Source organism: Mustelus asterias, chromosome 21, assembly GCF_964213995.1.
Source record: "Mustelus asterias chromosome 21, sMusAst1.hap1.1, whole genome shotgun sequence".
NCBI classification, from domain to species: domain Eukaryota; kingdom Metazoa; phylum Chordata; class Chondrichthyes; order Carcharhiniformes; family Triakidae; genus Mustelus; species Mustelus asterias.
Genome location: NC_135821.1, coordinates 20,781,139 through 20,802,920, shown reverse-complemented (window position 1 = coordinate 20,802,920; position 21,782 = coordinate 20,781,139). Strand labels below are relative to the sequence as shown.

The window sequence follows — 21,782 nt, the reverse complement described above, 5'->3', positions numbered from 1 at the left end:
GCAGACTCGAAGGGCTGAATGGCCTCCTCCTGCTCCTATTTTCTATGTTTCTAACCAGGGTAATAGGATTCAGCATCTGACTCCTCGATTCAAAGTGTGAGAAATCGTTGGCGTGATCTATGATCCAGAGCAGTGGAGAGAACACATTAACGCCATTCAGTATGTAACCGCATGCTGTAATGAGAGGAAGTGGACCAGTTACAATGAGCTCAAATTCATCTTCTCATCTCTTAAGATATAATAATGCTCAGGTAGCATCAAACAATCAGTGATACAGCTCCCAAGGATAGGGGATACTCTTCAGGGTATTCTAGGCTAGTGGTATTCTATGCAGGGTTTTCTAGCGTAGTTATATTTTATACAGAGTATTTTGGGGTAGTGGTATTCTATACAGGGTATTCTAGGGTAGAGGTATTCTATTGAGGGTATTCTAGGGCAGGGGTATTCTATACAGGGTATTCGCGGGTAGCGGTATTCTATACGGGGTATTCTAGGGTAGAGGTATTCTATATGGGGTATTCTAGGGTAGAGGTATTCTATACGAGGTATTCTAGGGTAGAGGTATTCTATATGGGGTATTCTAGGATAGAGATATTCTAGACAGGGTATTTTAGGGTAGAGATATTCTATACGGCGTATCCTAGGATAGAGGTATTCTATACGGGGTATTTTAGGATAGAGGTATTCTCGACAGGGTATTCTAGGATAGAGGTATTCTATTCAGGGTATTTTAGGATAGAGGTATTCTCGACAGGGTATTCTAGGATAGAGGGATTCTAGACAGGGCATTCTAGGGTAGAGGGATTCTAGAGTAGGGGTATTCTATACAGGGTATTTTAGGATAGTGGTATTCTATACAGGGTATTCTGGGATAGAGGGATTCTATACAGGGTATTCTGGGATAGAGGGATTCTATACAGGGTATTCTAGGATAGAGGTATTCTATTCAGGGTACTTTAGGATAGAGGGATTCTAGACAGGGTATTCTAGGATAGAGAGATTCTAGAGTAGGGGTATTCTAAACAGGGTATTTTAGGATAGTGTTATTCTATACAGGGTATTCGAGGGTAGAGGGATTCTGGAGGAGGGGTATTCTATACAGGGTATTTTAGGATAGTGGTATTCTATACAGGGTATTCTAGGGTAGAGGGATTCGAGAGGAGGGGTATTCTATCTGATAACATATTTGCATCTGCTCTATATTACATTGTAAATATATAAAATGTCACTCTCTCTCTCTCCAGTAGGATTCCTTCATGCTGGAACATTAGCTCCTAACGTTTTAACACTTCTAGCTGCCACTGCAGGGTTTCCCATCATTATCTGCATGAATCTGTCTTGTGAACCATCAGCTAACTGAGGAGAAGGGGGATGAAGTTTGGACCCTGTGCTCTATAAATACCCTGGGTAGAGCCATGCCCACTTGGCCAAAGGGCAGCAGTAACAGCGGCTGAGGGTTACCTGTTATCAGCGTCTCATCTGGGTAAATGAACTGTGGGGATCTGATGTGGTGGTGCTTCTTTAAGAGTGACAATGGCTTGAAACCAATGAGAACCAAGCCTGGGTCATCAAATCTCTTCAATTCCTCGGTTTCCTCTTTCTCCAGAACAATCTGCCTCTGTCCATAAACCTGGGAACCAAAAAGAACAAGAACAGGTTTAAATTATATGAAAGAGCAACATCTTCCGAGGTACTCGCCCACTGACCCTCCCAAAGCCTGTCCACCATCTACAAGGCACAAGTCAGGAGTGATGGAGTACTCTCCACTTGCAGCTCCAGCAACACTCATGAAGCTTGACACCATCCAGGACAAAACAGCCCGCTTGACTGGCACTCCTTCTACAAGCATTCACTTCCTCCACCACGGACACATTGGCAGCCGTGTGTACCATCGATAAGATGCACTGCAGGAACTGACCAAGGTTCCTTCAATAGCTCCTTCCAAATGCACAACTACTTCCATCGAGAAGGGCCAGGGCAGCAGATACCTGGGAACACCATCACCATCACCTACAAGTTCCCCTCCAAGCCACTCACTATCCTGACTTGGAAATATATTGGCTGTTCCTTCACTGTCGCTTGGTCAAAATCCCTGAACTCCCTCCCTAACAGCACAGTGGGTGTACCTACACCACATGCACTGTAGCGTTTCAAGAAGGAAGCTCACCATCACCTTCTCAAGGGCAACTGGGGATGGGCAATCATAGAATCCCTGCAGTGCAGAAGGAGGCCATTCATCCCATTGAGTTTGTACCGACCACAATCCCACCCAGCCCCTATCCCTGTAGTCCCATGTATCTATCCTGATAGTGCCCCTGACACTAAGGAGCAATTTATCATGGCCAATCAACCTAACCCGCACATCTTTGGAGTGTGGGAGGAAACCGGAGCACCCGGAGGAAACCCACGCAGACACAGGGAGAACGTGCAGACTCCACACAGACAGTGATCCAAGCCAGGAATCGAACCCGGGTCCCTGGAGCTGAGGCACCAGTGCTAACCGCCGTGCCGCCCTAACGATCCTCTTCTGGATTAGGTCACACTGTGTGATATGAGTGATCACCGTCATGAGTAACACAGCCTCTGTGTTATTTTGTTAAAGAACACAGAGGCTCAAGCACGCTCTGTTCATTAGGCTGGACATATTTTGTGGAATAATCCATCAATATAGATGGTCATGTAACCACATCAAGCAGATAAACTCAATGAAGTGAAAGCAAAATTCTATGGACGCTGGAAATCTGAAATAAAAACAGAGAATGCTGGAAAAGCTCAGCAGGTGCACGGAGAGAGAAGCAGAGTTAACATTTCGGGTCCGTATGCCTCTTCTTCAAAGAGCTAATCCAGTGAAGGTGTGACTGAAAAATGGAAAGTTAATCTCGGTATAAAAAGAGCAAAGGGATGGGTCACTGTCTGTGTGGAGTCAGCACGTTCCCCCCCGTGTCTGCGTGGGTTTCCTCCGGGTGTTCCTGTTTCCTTGCACAGTCCGAATGACGTGCTGGTTAGGGTGCATTGGCCGTGCTAAATTCTCCCTAAGTGTTACCCGAACAGGCGCCGGAGTGTGGCGACTAGGGGATTTTCACAGTAACTTCACTGCAGTGTTAATGTAAGCCTTACTTGTGACACTAATAAATAAACTTTTAACTTTAAACAGGTAACCAGTTAAAGACAGAGCAGAAAATAAAAATGATACCTCGTACTGATCCTTATTTTAAAATAAAAAAGCAAGTTACAGGGAGGGAATCAGTTTGTGGAAGAAAGGGATGGAGAGAGTCAAATGTAAGTAGAAAGATTCCTACATTACAGCAGTGGCTAAACTTCGAAACCAATGCTGAACAAGGAGACAGGTTGTCGAAGTTTTTTGTCTTGCACTCATCAGGACAAACCCCAGAAGGTCAAATTTCAAACAATTGTGACAATTTATACCACAGGAGAAAAGGGTGCTGATTGGTTGACAAGTCGACTCTGATTGGCCGAGGTCTTGCCATGGAGAAAGCAATGGGGAGCTCTCGGCTCCTCAAGCTGCCAGATAATTCAAAACAGGTGCAAGGCTTGGGCATATTCCTTTTGTCTGCAGGAAAGTTCAGAAGTACTTCATTGGCTGTGAAGTGCTTTGGGCCATCTTGAAGTTGTGGAAGGCGCTATTTTAATTAATACAAGTTCTTTTTCTCTTTATTTACTCATCTCATTACCATTCTATCTTTGCCTTGCACCATTATCTCTTCTGTTATTTAATCTCTGCTGCCTCCCCTTTCACTCTTTCCAGCCCTCCATGCATACCTTCCTTCTGTACCTGTTTGAACCCTGTGGCATGTCTAACGTGGGCTAGTTGTAAAGAAAAGTCATCGACCTAAAACATTAACTCTTGTTTCTCTCTGTACAGTACGCACAAGGGATACAATAACAGGGGAGTTATATTCCTGGATGAGTAATTCAGAGGTTTTGACTAATGATAGAATCAGAGAATCCCTACAGTGCAGAAGGAGGCCGTTCAGCCCATCAAGTCTGCACCGACCACAATCCCACCCAGGCCCTATCCCCATAACCCTATGCATTTACTCTAGCTAGTCCCCCTGATACTAAAGGGGCAATTTAGCATGGCCAATCCACCTAACCCGCACATCTTTGGACTGTGGGAGGAAACCAGAGCACCCGGAGGAAACCCATGCAGACACGGGGAGAACGTGGAAACTCCAGATAGACAGTGACCCAAACCAGGAATCGAACCCGGGTCCCTGGCGCTGTGAGTCAGCAGTGCTAACCTACTGTGCCACCATGCCATCGATCTAGAGGCACGAGTTCAAACCACACCACAGCAACTGGGGGAGAAAAAGAGAAGATGCTGGAAAATCTCAGCAGGTTTGGCAGCATCTGTGAATAGAGAAAAGATGTGGAGATGCCGGCGTTGGACTGGGGTAAGTACAGTAAGAAGTCTCACAACACCAGGTTAAAGTCCAACAGGTTTATTTGGTAGCAAATACCATTAGCTTTCGGAGCACAGCTCCTTCGTCAGATGGAGTGGTTATCTGTTCTCAAACAGTGCAAACAGACACAGAAATCAAATTACAGAATACTGATTAGAATGCGAATCTCTACAGCCAGCCAGGTCTTAAATGTACAGACAATGTGGGTGGAGGGAGCATTCAACACAGGTTAAAGAGATGTGTATTGTCTCCAGACAGAAAAGCTGGTGAAATTCTGCAAGCCCAGGAGGCAAGCTGTGGGGGTTACTGATAATGTGACATAAATCCAACATCCCGGTTTAGGCCGTCCTCATGTGTGCGGAACTTGGCTATCAGTTTCTGCTCAGCGACTCTGCGCTGTCGTGTGTCGTGAAGGCCGCCTTGGAGAACGCTTACCTGAAGATCCAAGACTGAATGCCCGTGACTGCTGAAGTGCTCCCCCACAGGAAGAGAACAGTCTTGCCTGGTGATTGTCGAGCGGTGTTCATTCATCCATTGTCGTAGCGTCTGCATGGTTTCCCCAATGTACCATGCCTCGGGACATCCTTTCTTGCAGCGTATCAGGTAGACAACGTTGGCCGAGTTGCAAGAGTAGGTACCGTGTACCTGGAAGATGGTGTTCTCACGTGAGATGATGGCATCCGTGTCGATGATCCGGCACGTCTTGCAGAGGTTGCTGTGGCAGGGTTGTGTGGTGTCGTGGTCACTGTTCTCCTGAAGGCTGGGTAGTTTGCTGCGGACAATGGTCTGTTTGAGGTTGCGTGGTTGTTTGAAGGCAAGAAGTGGGGGTGTGGGGATGGCCTTGGCGAGATGTTCGTCTTCATCAATGACATGTTGAAGGCTCCGCAGGAGATGCCGTAGCTTCTCCGCTCCGGGGAAGTACTGGACGACGAAGGGTACTCTGTCTGTCCCGTGTTTGTCTTCTGAGGAGGTCGGTGCGGTTTTTCGCTGTGGCGCGTCGGAACTGTTGATCGATGAGTCGAGCGCCATATACTGTTCTTATGAGGGCATCTTTCAGCGTCTGGAGGTGTCTGTTGCGATCATCCTCATCCGAGCAGATCCTGTGTATTCGGAGGGCTTGTCCGTAGGGGATGGCTTCGTTAACGTGTTTAGGGTGGAAGCTGGAGAAGTGGAGCATCATGAGGTTAACCGTGGGCTTGCGGTACAGTGAGGTGCTGAGGTGACCGTCCTTAATGGAGATGCGTGTGTCCAAGAATGCAACCGATTCCAGAGAGTAGTCCATGGTGAGTCTGATGGTGGGATGGAACTTGTTGATGTCATCATATAGTTGTTTCAGTGATTGTTCACCATGACTCCAAAGGAAGAAAATGTCATCGATGTATCTAGTGTATAGCATCGGTTGAAGGTCCTGTGCGGTGAAGAAGTCTTGTTCGAACCTGTGCATGAAGATGTTGGCATATTGAGGTGCGAATTTTGTCCCCATGGCTGTTCCGTGTGTCTGGATGAAGAACTGGTTGTTGAAGGTGAAGATATTGTGGTCCAGGATGAAGCGGATGAGTTGTAAAATTGCATCTGGAAACTGGCAGTTGACGGCATTGAGTACTGAGGCCGTTGCAGCAATGCCATCATCGTGGGGGATGCTGGTGTAGAGTGCCGAGACATCCATTGTGACGAGGAGTGCTCCTGGTTCAACTGCTCCATGTGTGTTGAGTTTCTGTAGGAAGTCCGTAGTGTCGCGACAAAAGCTGGGGGTTCTTTGTACAATGGGTTTCAAGATGCCCTCGACATAGCCGGAGAGGTTCTCGCACAGGGTTCCGTTTCCTGAAACGATGGGACGGCCGGGTGTATTTGCCTTGTGTATTTTTGGGAGGCAGTAGAGATCTCCAACTTGTGGAGTACGTGGGATGAGAGCACGGAGGGTGCTCTGAAGGTCCAGATCAAAGGTTTTGATCAGAGTGTTGAGTTGACGGGTGTGTTCTTTGACGGATCTGTGGGTAACTGTCTGTAGTGTTCCTCGTTGTTCAGTTGTCGGTACACTTCTTTGCAGTAATCCGTTCTGTTCAGTATGACGATGGCCCCTTTGTCTGCTGGTTTGATGACAATGTTGCGGTTGGTCTTGAGAGCGTGGATGGCGTTGCGTTGTGCTTGGGTGATGTTCGGTGCTGTCTTGTGAGTGCGGCTGATGAATTTGGTGTTGACGCACCTCCTGATGGCTTGGGCATACATGTCAAGTCGACGGCAGCGGCCTTCCGGAGGAGTCCAATTCGACTCTTTCCTCTTCGGTTGCACTGCGGGTCTCTCTGTCTGCTGTTCCGGTTCATTAGCTGTCTCATTGTGTTCGCTGTTGGCCTCTTGGGGTTTGTGGAAGAACTCCCGCAGCCTCATTCGCCTGATGAATTCCTCTGTGTCCGCTGCGAGACTGATGGGGTCTATTTTGGTAGTGGGGCAAAAGTTGAGCCCTCGGCTGAGAACTTCGATTTCATCTGGCTGAAGTGTGTCGTCCGATAAGTTGACAATGGACTTCCCTGCAGTGGTGCTGTTTTCTACTGTGGTACCGGGGGGGGCTTGGTTGCTGCTGCTGGTGATGCCGAGTTTCTCAAGTTTCCTGTTCTTGGTGTGCATGTAGATGGTGTAGTTCCTTTGTCTCGTCTGCTTGGCAGAGTTTCGCAGCTGGTCTGCATCCTGAGCGCAAGTTGAGACTATGGATTCGATCTTGGTTTCCAGGCTGCGGCGTTTGCTGTAAAGTTGGTGTATGAGGTGTTTGAGGAGGGTGAGAGAGGTGCGACGGCACAGTCTCTCAGCGTAGTCCGTGTTATAGGTTGACCTGAGTGGGTTCGTGATCCGTAGTCCTTTCGGTATCTTGTCTGCTTTCTTGCATGTTTGTAGAAACTTGATGTCTGTGTCGATATGCGCGATCTTCTTGGAGATCCTCTCCACTTGGAACCGGCAGTTTGCGGCGTTGATGGTAGTCATGATGTGGAGATGCCGGCATTGGACTGGGGTAAGCACAGTAAGAAGAGAAAAGAGCCCACGTTTCGAGTCTGGATGACCCTTCGCCAGAGCTGTATAATAAAGGGGAAATTAGTCTGTGATCATGAAATTACCCGATTGTTGTTAAAAACCCATCTGGTTCATTAATGCTCTTTAGAGAAGGAAATCTGCCGTCCTTACCCGGTCTGGCCTGTCTGAGGATCCAGAACTGCATGGCTGACTCTCAACTACCCTCTGATTGACTTAGAAAGCCACTCAGTTGTGTCAAAAGTCACGATGAAACTGCATTGTGGATGTGCCTTCACACCGCAGAGTGCAGCAGTTTTAGACAAAGCCTCATCATCGCCTTCTCGAGGGCAATTAGGGATGCACAATAACTCACATCTCGTTCATGAATTAAGAAAGAGCATTTTCTGTTTGTATTTCAGATTACCAGCATCCGCAGTGTTTTGCCTTTGGTCAGGCAGGAGTTGACGTTTTAATTCAGCACGGTATAGGTTCACCGTCCTTTACCTGGGCCTTCTTGGTGTCGCTGGGCAGGAGCAGACTGCCCGTCTCCCCGTTAAACCAGCGGGTTTTGGTTTTGACGGGCTCGTTGCTTTCTCGGTACAGGCGGGCGGCACTGGGTTTCCTGGCACTCCGCATGAGATTGTAAACTCCGACTGAAAGTTCCACGCCTTCTCCCAGCTTCAGGTTCAGCCTGGCCAAAACAAAACAAAAAAAAACAGGACATCAAATACAAGCGGCACCGGAACAGAGAGTTTAACAGGGGCTGAAACACAAAGACATTCTGATGCACATTAAGCGGTTGAAGAAGGCGGCAGTTTAGGGATGGGGGGCGGTGCGGTTTAAGCCAAGGTCCTGACGACTTGGTCAGTTGGATGTAAAAGATCCCACAGCATCACATGGAGGATGGCACGCTAGCACAGTGGTTAGCACTGCTGCTTCACAGCTCCAGGGACCTGGGTTCGATTCCCGGCTTGGGTCACTGTCTGTGTGGAGTTTGCACATTCTCCTCGTATCTGCGTGGGTTTCCTCCGGGTGCTCCGGTTTCCTCCCACAGTCCAAAGATGTGCGGGTTAGGTTGATTGGCCATGCTAAAAATTGCCCTTAGTGTCCTGAGATGCGTAGGTTAGAGGGAGTAGTGGGTAAATATGTAGCGATGAGGGGGTAGGGCCTGGGTGGGATTGTGGTCGGTGCAGACTCGATGGGCCGAATAGCCTCTTTCTGATTCATTTTGGTAGGAAGAATGCATAGGACACAATATAAAATAAAACAAACAATTCTAAAGTGGGTGCTGGAGCAGAGAGACCTGGGTGTATATGTGCATAAATCACTGAAGGTGGCAGGACAAGTTGAGAAAGTGGATAAAAAGGCACATGGGATCTTGGTCTTTATAAATAACAGCACAGAGTACAACAGCAAGGGAGTGAAAATGAATTTTTACAAAACACTGGTCCAGCATCAACTGGAGTATTGCGTCCAATTCTGGAGATTGCAATTTAGGAAAGATATGACGGCTTCAGAAAAGGTCCAGGTGGTTCCAGGGATGAGGGACTTCAGTTATGTGGATAGATTGGAGAAGTTGGAACTGTTTTCCTTGGAAAAGTTCAAAATCACGAGGGATCTGGACAGAGTCAAGAGGGAGAAACTGTTCCCATTGGTGGAAAGATCAAGAACCAGAGGACCAATGCACCTAACCAGCACATCTTTCCAGAGGAAACTGGAGCACCTGGAGGAAACCCACACAGACACGGGGAGAATGTGCAGACTCCGCACAGTCACCCAAGCCGAGAGTCAAACACGGATCCCTGGCGCTGTGAGGCAGTAGTGCTAACCACTGTGCCACCCTATATAACATCTGGGTGAAGCACTGGCGAGGCTATGGTTTCAGGTCAGGATTAGAATGATCAAAACGTGCGCAGTGTGTTGTACTTAAACATAATAAATAGGAACAGGAATGCTCCACCATTCAATGAGATCACGGCTGATTTGATTGTGGCCTTAACTCCACTTCCCTGCCTGTTTCTCTCTCCTATCAAAAACCCGTCTCATCAGCCTCGAATGTTCTTATTATCGACAGGTGTACAGCATGTTAGAATCGTAGAATCCTACAGTGCAGAAGGAGGCCATTTGGCCCATCAGGTCAAAGGTAGGGCTCTGAAGACTGTGGAGGAACAGAGAGATCTTGGGGTCCATATCCACAGATCTCTGAAGGTTGCCTCTCAAGTGGATAGAGCTGTGAAGAAGGCCTATAGTGTGTTAGCGTTTATTAACAGGGGGTTGGAGTTTAAGAGCCGTGGGGTTATGCTGCAACTGTACAGGACCTTGGTGAGACCACATTTGGAATATTGTGTGCAGTTCTGGTCACCTCACTATAAGAAGGATGTGGAAGCGCTGGAAAGAGTGCAAAGGAGATTTACCAGGATGCTGCCTGGTTTGGGGGGTAGGTCTTATGAGGAAAGGTTGAGGGAGCTAGGGTTGTTCTCTCTGGAGTGGAGGAGGTTGAGGGGAGACTTAATAGAGGTTTATAAAACGATGAAGGGGATAGATAGAGTGAACGTTCAAAGACTATTTCCTCGGGTGGATGGAGCTAATACAAGGGGGCATAACTATAGGGTTCATGGTGGGAGATATAGGAAGGATGTCCGAGGTAGGTTCTTTACGCAGAGAGTCGTTGTGGTGTGGAATGGACTGCCTGCAGTGATAGTGGAGTCAGACACTTTAGGAACATTTAAACAGTTATTGGATAGGCACATGGAGCACACCAGGATGATAGGGAGTGGGATAGCTTGATCTTGGTTTCAGATAAAGCTCGGCACAACATCATGGGCCGAAGGGCCTGTTCTGTGCTGTACTGTTCTATGTTCTATCAAGTCTGCTCTGACCACAATCCCACCAGGCCCTATCCCCATGCATTTACCCTAGCTAGCCCCCCTGACACTGAGGTGCAATTTAGCATGGACAATACATCTAACTCGCACATCTTTGGACTGTGGGAGGAAACCAGAGGACCCAGAGGAAACCTACACAGACACGGGGGGAATGTGCAAACTCTACACAGACAGTGACCAAAGCCGGGAATTGAACCCAGGTCCCTGGCGCTGTGAGGCAGCAGTGCTAACCACTGTGCCACCGTGCCGTTGTAAACCTCGGGTTCACATTTGACCTACCTTCGTTTTCCTCTGCTTCCTCTGGATCCTCCTCATCTTCATTCCAAAAGTGTGACTGCCAATCCGCCATATCTGCTGTGGAGGAAGTGCCAACTCCCCTGTCAGGTAGAAGTACAAGGGACACCTCCCTGCATTATCCCCATCTCCTTTGGCACCCAAAGTCCTATTGATTTCTGCCTGGACTATGCTCATCGAGTGAGCATCCACAGTCCACAGTGGGGTGGAGCATTCCAAAGGGAGATGTACGGCTCATCCAGTGCTGGCCTCACTGTGGTTGATTAATTTTCTCCAGGCAAAGGGTATTAACAGATTCAAGGTAGGTGACCCAGATCAGTCATGAATTAGCTGAATGATGGAACAGACTCGAGGGACCGAATGGCCTCCTCCTAGGTGGAAAGTGAGACTTGGTGTTGGGAAATGTGCCCAATATAAGTCTCTTTTAAATTACACATCTGGATTTTAAATGTTTGGAATGATATACAACAGAGAAGAGCAATGGGAGAAGAAATATAAGGTAGTATTAAAGCAGCAGTTATTGAAATGTGTTCCCCTGGAGGGAGCTGTCCCTTTAAGAGGAGAATATGGCACTTTAAGAGTGCAGTAAGAAGTCTCACAACACCAGGTTAAAGTCCAACAGGTTTATTTGGTCGCAAAAGCCACTAGCTTTCGGAGCGCTGCTCCTGCATCAGGTGAGTGGGAGTTCTGTTCACAGGGTGTATAAAGACACAAACTCAATTTACAAAATAATGGTTGGAATGCGAGTCTTTACAGGTAATCAAGTCTCAAAGATACAGACAATGTGAGTGGAGGGAGGGTTAAGCACAGGTTAAAGAGATGTATATTGTCTCCAGACAGGACAGTTAGTGAGATTTTGCAAGCCCAGGCAAGTCATGGATTACAGATAGTGTGACATGAACCCAAGATCCTGGTTGAGGCCGTCCTCATGTGTGCAGAACTTGGCTATCAGTCTCTGCTCAGAGACTCTGCGCTGTCGCATGTCGTGAAGGCTGCCTTGGAGAACGCTTACTCGAAGATCAGAGGCCGAATGCCCGTGACTGCTGAAGTGTTCCCCAACAGGAAGAGAACACTCTTGCCTGGTGATTGTCGAGCGGTGTTCATTCATCTGTTGGCATAGCGTCTGCATGGTCTCCCCAATGTACCATGTCTCGGGGCATCCTTTCCTGCAGTGTATGGAGGTAGACAACGTTGGTCGGGTTGCAAGTGTATGTACCGTGTACCTGGTGGATGGTGCTCTCACGTGAGATGATGGCATCCATGTCAATGATCCGGCACGTCTTGCAGAGGTTGCTGTGGCAGGGTTGTGTGGTGTCGTGGTCACTGTTCTCCTGAAGGCTGGGTAGTTTGCTGCGGACAATGGTCTGTTTGTGGTTGTGCGGTTGTTTGAAGGCAAGAAGTGGGGGTGTGGGGATGGCCTTGGTGAGATGTTTGTCTTCATCAATGACATGTTGAAGGCTCTGGAGAAGATGTCATAGCTTCTCTGCTCCGGCGAAGTACTGGATGATGAAGGGTACTTTGTCTGCCGTGTCCCGTGTTTGTCTTCTGAGGAGGTTGGTGCGATTTTTCACTGTGGCGCATTGGAACTATCGATCGATGAGTCGAGCGCCATATCCTGTTCTTATGAGGGCATCTTTCAGCGTCTGGAGGTGTCTGTTGCGATCCTCCTCATCTGAGCAGATCCTGTGTATACGGAGGGCTTGTCCATAGGGGATGGCTTCGTTAACGTGTTTAGGGTGGAAGCTGGAGAAGTGGAGCATCGTGAGGTTATCTGTGGGCTTGCGGTACAGTGAGGTGCTGAGGTGACCGTCCTTGATGGAGATGCGTATGTTCAAGAATGCAACTGATTCTGGAGAGTAGTCCATGGTGAGTCTGATGGTGGGATGGAACTTGTTGATGTCATCATATCGTTGTTTCAGTGATTGTTCACCATGAGTCTAAAGGAAGAAAATGTCATCGATGTATCTAGTGTATAGCATCAGTTGAAGGACCTGTGCGGTGAAGAGGTCCACTTCACCAGGCAAGAGTGTTCTCTTCCTGTTGGGGAACACTTCAGCGGTCACGGGCATTCAGCCTCTGATCTTCGGGTAAGCGCTCTCCAAGATGGCCTTCACGACAACGCAGAGTCGCTGAGCAGAGAGTGATAGCCATGTTCCACACACATGCGGACGGCCTCAACCGGGATCTTGGGTTCATGTCACACTACCTGTAACCCCCATGACTTGCAAAATCTCACTAACTGTCCTGTCTGGAGACAATACACATCTCTTTAACCTGTGCTTAACGCTCTCTCCACTCACAATGTCTGTACCTTTAAGATTACCTGTAAAGACTCACATCCCAACCATTATTCTGTAAATTGAGTTTGAGTCTTTATATGCCCTGTTTGTGAGGAGATCTCCCACTCACCTGACGAAGGAGCAGCGCTCCGAAAGCTAGTGGCGTTTGCTACCAAATAAACCTGTTGGACTTTAACCTGGTGTTGTTAGACTCCTTACTGTGTTTACCCCAGTCCAACGCCGGCACCTCCACATCATCAATAACCAGGGCATAGATTTAAGTTAAGGGGCAGGTTGTTTAAAAGAGATGTGAGGAAAAGCTTTTTCACCCAGAGGCTGGTGGGAATTTAGAGCTGACTGCCTGAAAGGGTGGTAAAGGCAGGAACCCTCAGAAGAAGCATTTAGATGAGCACACGAAACACCATAGAATGCAAGGCTACAAATCAAGTGCTGGAAAATAGGATTAGAATAGATAAGTGTTTGATGGCCAGCGTGGAAACAATGAGCCAAAGGGCCTCTTTCTGTGCTGTAAAACTCTATGTCTCTATGACTGTATGTATGTAAAGTGATCACTGAGTGTGTGGGTGAGGGCACTCAAGGTGGTGCAGGGTGGTGAGAGGGGGGGGGGCTGCTTTACAATGGTCTTCAGAACTGGGCTAATGTCTCTGTGAATGCCACCTTAGCATCCACTACCTCCATTTCTGTCTCAGGCAGATGGATATCCCGCGGAGGGGCACTCCAGGGATGGAGGGAAAATACTCAACTCCCAATTCTCGCCTGCACGATGAATTTCCGGCCCAATGTTCCAGATCAGGAGCCTTCCATAAATTCATTTAAAACAGGGAAGCTGGATAAACCACCTGAGAGAGAAAGGGTACGTTGAGAAGCGGAGAGGAAGCAGAGTGGGCAGTAACTTGTGTGGAACTTACAAACTAGCACAACCTCGTTTGGCTGAATGGCTGTAGACTTCATGTTACAGTTCACTCAGAGAGTCCGAGTTGCCTTGGTAACCTGCACTTTTCCATGCGTGTTGTAGTCTGGAGCTATGGTCAGTGACGGTCGAGGCTCCAACATTCTTTCCATCACATGTCTGACCAGGAATCTCTCCCACTCTCACCACCTGACATTGGCGTCTGTTTGGAAGGATTATACAGGCTGATTTTCAACCTGTTTGGCTGCATTATGAACTCACCTTCCTTGGACATCAAGTCCTGGGGTGGGACTCGAACCCGGAGCTTCTGGATCAGAGGCAGGGACACCAACCCACTGTGCCACAGGATCTCGTACATTTGATGTAATTCTATATAATAGAACAAGAAGTTGTTGATGATGAACTGTTTTTAAGCACGTACAGAACCAGGGAGGAAGGTGGAAGGAACAAATAGAAGTTGTATTGGAAAGAAGAGATTTTTTGGATATTCCTTAATGGCAGAAATCCGGAGAGTGAGCAGGGACAGAGACACTTGTGGGTTCATGTGCATCTTTCAAGGTGGCTGGACAGATTGAGAGCGGTTCGCAAAGCATCTTGGGCTTCATTATTAGAGGCACTGAGGACAAAAGTAGGGAAGTTATGCTGAACCTGTATAAAGCTTGGGTTAAGCACCAATTAGAAGACTGCACTGAGTTCTGGTCGCTTTAGGAAGGGTGTGAGGGTCCTTGTGACAATGAAGAGGGAGATTTATCAGAATGCTGCCAGGGATGGGGAGGATTTTAGCTACAGGGTTAGGTTGGAGAAGTTGGGGTTGTTCTCCTTGGAGTGAAGGAGATTGAGAGGAGATTTGCCAAGGGTGTACAAGGTTTAGATCAAGTGGACAAAGAAAAGCTATTGCCGTTAGCTGAGGGTACAAGGACTGAAGGAGACAGAGATGAGGTTTCGGGCAAGGTGTGCAGGGGGTAAAATGAGGAAGGGGGTGAAATCAGATATAATGAAAGATTTCAAAAGGAAATTGGATGGGCACTTGGAGGAAGATAAACTTGTGGGGAGACGGGGATAGAGCGGGGGAGTGGGACTGACTGGATTGTTCGACAGAGAGCTGGCACTAACTCAATGGTCCCTTTCTGTGTCGTGACGATTCTAACTCGCTCAGTTACACACATCTACCCTCAGGAACCTCTGGCTCAGGGAGCAGTAAATAAAATCAGCCAGCAGTCTCTAACTAACAGCGAGAGTGTGTGTTGGGTATGCACAGGGCCAGACTGCGATACCTCTCACAGTCAAATTTATGTAACAGAGGTCTAAGTAGGCCATTCGGTAATAGCATTCTAGAATACACTCTGATTCCTTTTCCGAGTCGGCTTTATGATATAAATCCTTTATCACCTCATTTTTTTGTTATAACTCTATTAATCTTTTAGAGCTAGACACCTCTGCCTGATCCTCTACCTGCTTAGGTCTTTCCTTTACCATCTCATCAGAGTGTCAGCTAGCTGGACCTCAATTCCTTCATCTTCCTCTTTTGTTCTCCCACTCCAGTTTTCACTAATGGCTGTGGGATCTTGTCACCACACGATCTGGAAAAATTCCAGGGTATTTTTCTTTTAACGCCTCAGTTCCCTGGTTTTCTTTTGGCTTTTCCACTACAATGAGCATCAGTCCCTCCTGTGAACCAGCGATATCATTTCCAAGGATAAACTGTATTCCTGGAATAGCCAAGTTTTCCATCACTCCCACTATCACTTCCCCAGTCTTGATTGGACTTTCTAGCCTTATCTTACACAGGGGACATACTCCTCTCTCCATTTATTCCACAGATTACCACTCTCTCGGGCAATATTTCAGGAGTGCAAATATTTTCACCTCTTACTATTGGAGACAGATTAGCTCCCATATCTCTCAATATTTTAACTTCTTTACCTACTCCTCCTGTTCTACCTGAGTAAATCTTACCCACACAGGTAAAGTCGTTGAAAAGATCAGACGCTATCTTACTATCCAGCCTGTGCCGAGGCTGTGCACTCTCCTTTAGCTCCTCGACCTCTCTGGAATTTCCCTCACTGCCTTAGCTAATCCCACTGGTTGAGCCTCTTTTACCACATCCTTTTTCCCAGTGCCTTTCTTAAGCCATCAGCACTGTGACTTAGTGTGTCCGACCTTATTACAGTGAAAACACCCGAGGTCTTTCACCTCTTTTCCACCTTCTTGGGTTTCTTTTCTCACAGGTGGTAAACTGTTCCCAATGTGATCTACATTTTTGTTTTTCATTGAAGGATCTCCCTCTTTCCCAATTTCTATCCCTCATGGAATGAAATTGCTGTTGGAAGCTAGATGTCAATTTATGCAGTAATGTGTATTCATCTGCCATCTCTGCAGCTCTTCTCACTGTTTTAACTTTCTGTTCCTCAACATGTGTTCTTATCACTTCTGGATATGAGTTTTTAAACCCCTCCAGCAGAATAATATCTCTAATAACCTCATATATCTTTTCTATCTTTAATGCTCCCACCCATCTATTGAAGTTGCTCTGTTTAATTCTTTCAAACTCGATATAAGTCTGACCTGGTTCCTTTCTTACATTTCTGAACCGTTGTCTCTATGCTAATTCATAGGCACTCAAAACAACCTTCTTTACTTCTTCATATTTTCCTGACACCTCCTCTGACAGCGCTGCAAACACCTCAGTAGCCCTGCTTACCAACTTTGGTCTGAATTAACGTTACCCACACCTCTTCTGGCCATTTCATCTGTGTAGCCAATTTCTCAAAGGAAATGAAAAAGACTTCTGCATCTTTTTCATCAAATTTTGCTAATGTTTGGACATATTTGTATGTATCCCCACCAGGCGGTTGGCCACGATGAGTTTGCCCATCATCACTTCTATCTTGCACTTTTACTTCAGTCATTTGAAGTCTTTTTGCTTCAAGTTCCAACGTCATCTTGTCCAACTCGAACAATCTTTCTCTTTCTTCTTTCTCTGACTCCAGCCTTTTCAGTTCACTTTCCACCTCCAATTGTCTCATTTGCAATTTATTTTTTTTCTAACTCCACTGCACTTGACTGTTTCTCTGATATGCCTAAATGATTGGATAACTCCGTTACAATTTCAGCTTTCTTATTATCCCTGGTTAAACCCACTTTTAGCCTGTTTGCTAATTCTACAAGTGTCGTCTTTTTCTGTCTTTCTAAGCTTCCTTGGCAAATTTGGGAAGCATCTTCGACCCCCAGAATCTCTTTAGCAATTTTAAGAACCATTTCCCCACTTTTGATTTAAGCGACAACAAGCCACCAAACTTAAACAGATTTTCCACTTCTCACTGAAGGTTTATTTAAAGATCGAGGACGAGTCATAGCCTGAACCCGAGCCCCCAATCTGTTATAAAGCAGAGGTTGATGCCCCCCTCTGAGAACTAACACCTAACCACTCAAAGAGGAATACCTCACCTTATAATCTGTAAAAAGTGTGTGTGAAGTGGTGTGACCCGCTCTTCGGCAACTCCTAGTGGTTAAATACAAAATAAATCCCTGACACTCACTCTAAAATCAACACGTAACAATTAATTTATCTAACTAACAGTGAACAAATTAACTAAACTAGTAACGAACCGGATAAAACACGATTCTAATGGAATGCTGTTCAGATAAATACAATTTCCACTCCTTAACAAAATAGAATTTAGTCACTCTCAAAATTACAATCATGTTTGGCATCTTCTGGAATGTTCTGGGCCTTCTCTGTTGAATCTTCTGTCTGGAACTTCTTTCTTCTTTAGTATCTTTGCTATTTCGATAGTGCTTTCTCTTAAGACATAGGTGAAGCTATGAGAGCCAGCAATTCGCTCTCTCTCTCTCTAGAATGGAGAGCTGAACTAAGAGCTGTTAACTCTAGAAGGCGGCAGTTGCTCTCTCTCTCTCTTTGTTCCACTGCCCCTTCTTTTATACCCCTGATGGCATATCAGTATTTTCCACAATAGGATTGGTCCTAGATTGTCAAAACCATCAGACTTAAATTTAATAGGTTCTTGGTATCTAAGTGCTTGATTCAAATTGGCTAAATTCAAAAGCCTGTTGTTTTGGAAAAACTGCTGCTCGGCCTTTCAATACAAATGTTTCAGTTTGGGCTCTCTGTGTACTTGCACTTTTAATCTCTAAGCACGGAAAAAGCACCACCTTTTACCGGGACTATGCAATGCTTCCCCCCCCCCCCCCTCTCTCCTCCCCCCTCCCCCCCCCCATAGCATTTTACGGTTTTCCAAACACCAAAACTTTAACTTCCTACTTCCCAATCTACAATTACTCAACCCAACTTCGCAACAGTTAGGAGATAAATATTGTCCAGGGGAACCCTCCTGGTTCTTAGAGTCATCGAGTCATACAGTACAGAAGAGGTCCTTCAGCCCATTGAGCCTGTACCAACAAAACTACACTAAATCTACACTAATCCCACTTTCCAGCACTTGGCCCATGGCCTTGAATGTTCTGACATTTCAAGTGCTCATCCACATACTTTTTAAAGGTTGTGAGGTTTCCCGCCTCTACTACCCTCCCAGATAGCGCATTCCAGACTCCCACCACCCTCTGGGTGAAAAATCTTTTCCTCAAATCCCCTCTAAATCACCTTAAAATTATGCCCCCTCATTACTGACCCTTCAACTAAGGGTAACAGCTGCTTCCGATCCACCCTGTCCACACCTCTCATAATCTTGTACACCTTCTTCAAAACAGTGCCATGGGATCTCTTACATCCACCTGAGAGGGAAAACATCTCATCCCAAAGGACAGTACTGCAGCACTCCCTCAGTACTGCACTGGCAACATCAGTTTGAATCATCTAATTTGTTATGATCATCGGCCAGAGCTCCAAGTGTTGGCGAGATCCGGTTAGTGACCAATGACATTTTATTTAACATAGACAAAGCTTGAGATTTGAGACACTTGTTCACTGAATAAAGTCACAAAATTCCACAGAGTTTGAAGAAAGAGAAATTAACTTTACTATGCAAGATCAGAAAGATAAAACTATTTACAACATGTATCCTAAACGTTAGCATTCAGGTTTCAAGAGGTATATTTAAATTAACAGGCAAATTGTGGTCAGACATGCCAACGACACAATCTTCTTGTTATTGTAGAATCATAGAGTTTTACAGCACAGAAAGAGGCCCTCCAGCCCATCATATCTGCAACGGCCATCCAGCACCTAGCCAAGGCGGAGATAGACAGATTTTTAACCAGTAAGGGAATCAAGGGTTATGGAGTATTGCATAATGACAGGCGTGACCAAAACAGAGTCCACGATTTCTCAACATCACACCCAGACATCAGTAACACTGTGAGTCAACCAATCTCACTGTAACTCTCTCACTCACAAAAGTTTCCAATTTTCATCTTAGAAGATCTTACCTTGGAATTATCTCAAAAACTCGCTCCAACTCAGACGGCTTCAATGACGCCCCACCTCGCAGGATTTTAATCTCGTCTCCTGAGATCACGTGCCCCTGGATTCCCAAGTACACTCAAACAGCTACTCAACAGCATGATTTCAGTTCTTCGGCCATGCTGAGCAGAACATAACTATTCAAAAGTGGTACCTTTGTCCCAACGGCCCACAGCACAGTCACCAACATTTGGCTGTCTTCTTGGATCTTCAGGGCTTCTCTTGAACCCTCAGGCAGCATCAATGGTAGCCCATCTTATTGGGTTTCAGTCTCACCTTCCAAGATCCCGTTCCCCTGGAATCCCCGAGTATACTCTCAAACACCAAACTACAGGCAGAATTTCAGACCTTCGGCCACACCGTGTTTCTCTTTTAACTGAACTTAACTGCCCCTGTCTGAGGTCTCTTACTTGGGACTTCCTTGTGGGACCTCTCTCTGTGCTCTCCCCCCTGTCTGGGACACTGTTTGGTTCTGGCAATCCGCACCCGGATTCTCATGCCATTTATATTCTTTCTCTTTATGTGTAGTCAGTTTGGGCCTGTCGTGGGCCGGGACAACTTATGCTGAACTGAGTGCGGGAAGCCCACTCCCAGGTCTGCTCACGTGCCGAAATTCCAAGGTCTGTCAGGAGTTGAGGTTCCAGACTTCCAAGCTCAACATTAAGGTAAGTTCGGGTTATGTAATAACTCAGATCCCTGCAGTAGGACTGGAACTCACAACCCTCTGTCTCAGAGATGAGAGGACCACACTGAGCCAAGGCTGACCACCTCAATACCAAAGCAAGGAGATAATGTGGAACTTACCACGGAACTCTGATTCAACTATGCTTGGCAGTTGTGTGTACATTTCTGGTCCCTTTCTTATAAAAAGGAGCAGGAAAATTACAGAAAAGATTAACAAGAGTGCTAGTGGGACTGAGAGGATCCAACTCTCAGGAACGATTTAGCAAGCTCTTCCCTGGAAAACAGGACAGTGAGAGGCGATCAGATCAGTGATAGGGTAGATGTGGAGAAACTACTACAGAATCTTGTTATTGTAGAATTATAGAGTTTTACAGCACAGAAAGAGGCCCTTCAGCCCATCATGTCTGCATTGGCCATCCAGCACCTAGCCAAGGCTGAGATAGACAGATTTTTAATCAGTAAGGGAATCAAGAGTTATGGTGGATCGCGTGCAGTTCACGTTGCCACACTACCAGAAAGACATGGAATCTTTGGAGAGAGTGCAAAGGTTCACCAGGATGTTACCTGGTCTCGAAGGTGTTGGCCATGAGGAGAGGTTGAATAAACTTGGAATGTTTTCACTAGAAAGATGGAGGCTGAGGGGTGGCCTGATCGAAGTCTACAAAATGATGAGAGGCATAGACAGGGTGGATAGTCAGAGGATTTCTCCAAGGGTGGAAGTGTCAATTACAAGGAGGCACATGTTCAAGGTGAGAGGGGGAAAGTTTAAGGGAGATGCGGGGGGGGGAAGTTTTTCACGCAGTGAGTGGTGGGTGTCTGGAACGCGCTGCCAGAGGAGGTGGTGGAAGCAGGCACATTAGCAATATTTAAGAGGCATTTGGATGGGTACATGAATAGGAAGGGAATAGAGGGATACGGACTGAGTAAGGGCAGGTTTGTTTTAGTTTAGTTATGACATGATTGGCACAACTTGGAGGGCCAAAGGGCCTGTTCCTGTGCTGTACTTTTCTTTGTTCTTGGGACAAGGTGGGAAAGTGGAGTTGAGCTTTATATCAGAGCAGCCATGATCTCATTGAATGGGGGCGCATATTCGGTGGGCTGAATGGTCTACTACTGCTCCCACGTCTTATGGTCTCAACACATTTTCCAGCACTTGGTCCGTAACCATGTGTGCTATGGCATTTCAAGTGCCGATCTAAATGCTTCTTAAATATTGTGAGGGTTCCCACCTCTACCACCCTTTCAGGCAGTGAGTTCCAGTTTCCCACCACCATCTGAGTGAAAAGGTTTTTCCTCAAATCCCCTATAAATCTCCCACCCCTTACATTAAAGCTATGCCTCCTGGTTATTGACCCCTCTTCTGTCGGGTGTTGGATACTGCTCGGTAGGTCTTAATAAAGCCTTCATCATCTTAAGTAGGTTAACTGTATGTATTGATTAACTACAAGAACCAGGTACATATATACAATAAAGGGTTCACGCTACATGCTACCAGTGAGGCTTGGAACAGAGAGACAGTACAATTGAACACATGGTTAAAGAGCTGGTGTAGGAGGGAGGGCTTTAGATACATGAATCATTGGGATCTCTTCTGGGGAAGGTGGGATCTGTACAAGACGGACGGGTTCCACCTGAACTGGAGGGGCACCAATATCCTGGGTGGGAAGTTTGTTGGTGCTGTTCGGGAGGATTTAAACTGGTGCGGCAGAGGGGTGGGAACCGGAACAGCAAGCCAGTAAGTGTAGGGACTGGGGAAAAAAGTGAGACTGAGATAAACGTATCGCAGAGTAAGAGCAGGCAGAGGGGCTCAGCGAGACTGGAGGTTTGGAGTGCATTTGCTTCAAT

The 21,782-nt window shown here is 46.6% G+C and overlaps 1 protein-coding gene across 1 annotated transcript in view; it reads right to left on the bottom strand.

The window, feature by feature from the left end:
- The window catches only part of LOC144509524 (X-ray repair cross-complementing protein 5-like), a 44,771-nt gene that overhangs the window by 11,949 nt on the left and 11,040 nt on the right, over positions 1-21,782 (bottom strand). The window contains exons 3-4 of the mRNA XM_078238430.1: positions 7,929-8,115; positions 1,462-1,630 (exon numbers count right to left, since the gene is read on the bottom strand). Of these exons, the coding sequence (XP_078094556.1) occupies positions 1,462-1,630; positions 7,929-8,115 (356 nt within the window). The remainder of the gene's footprint in view (positions 1-1,461; positions 1,631-7,928; positions 8,116-21,782) is intronic.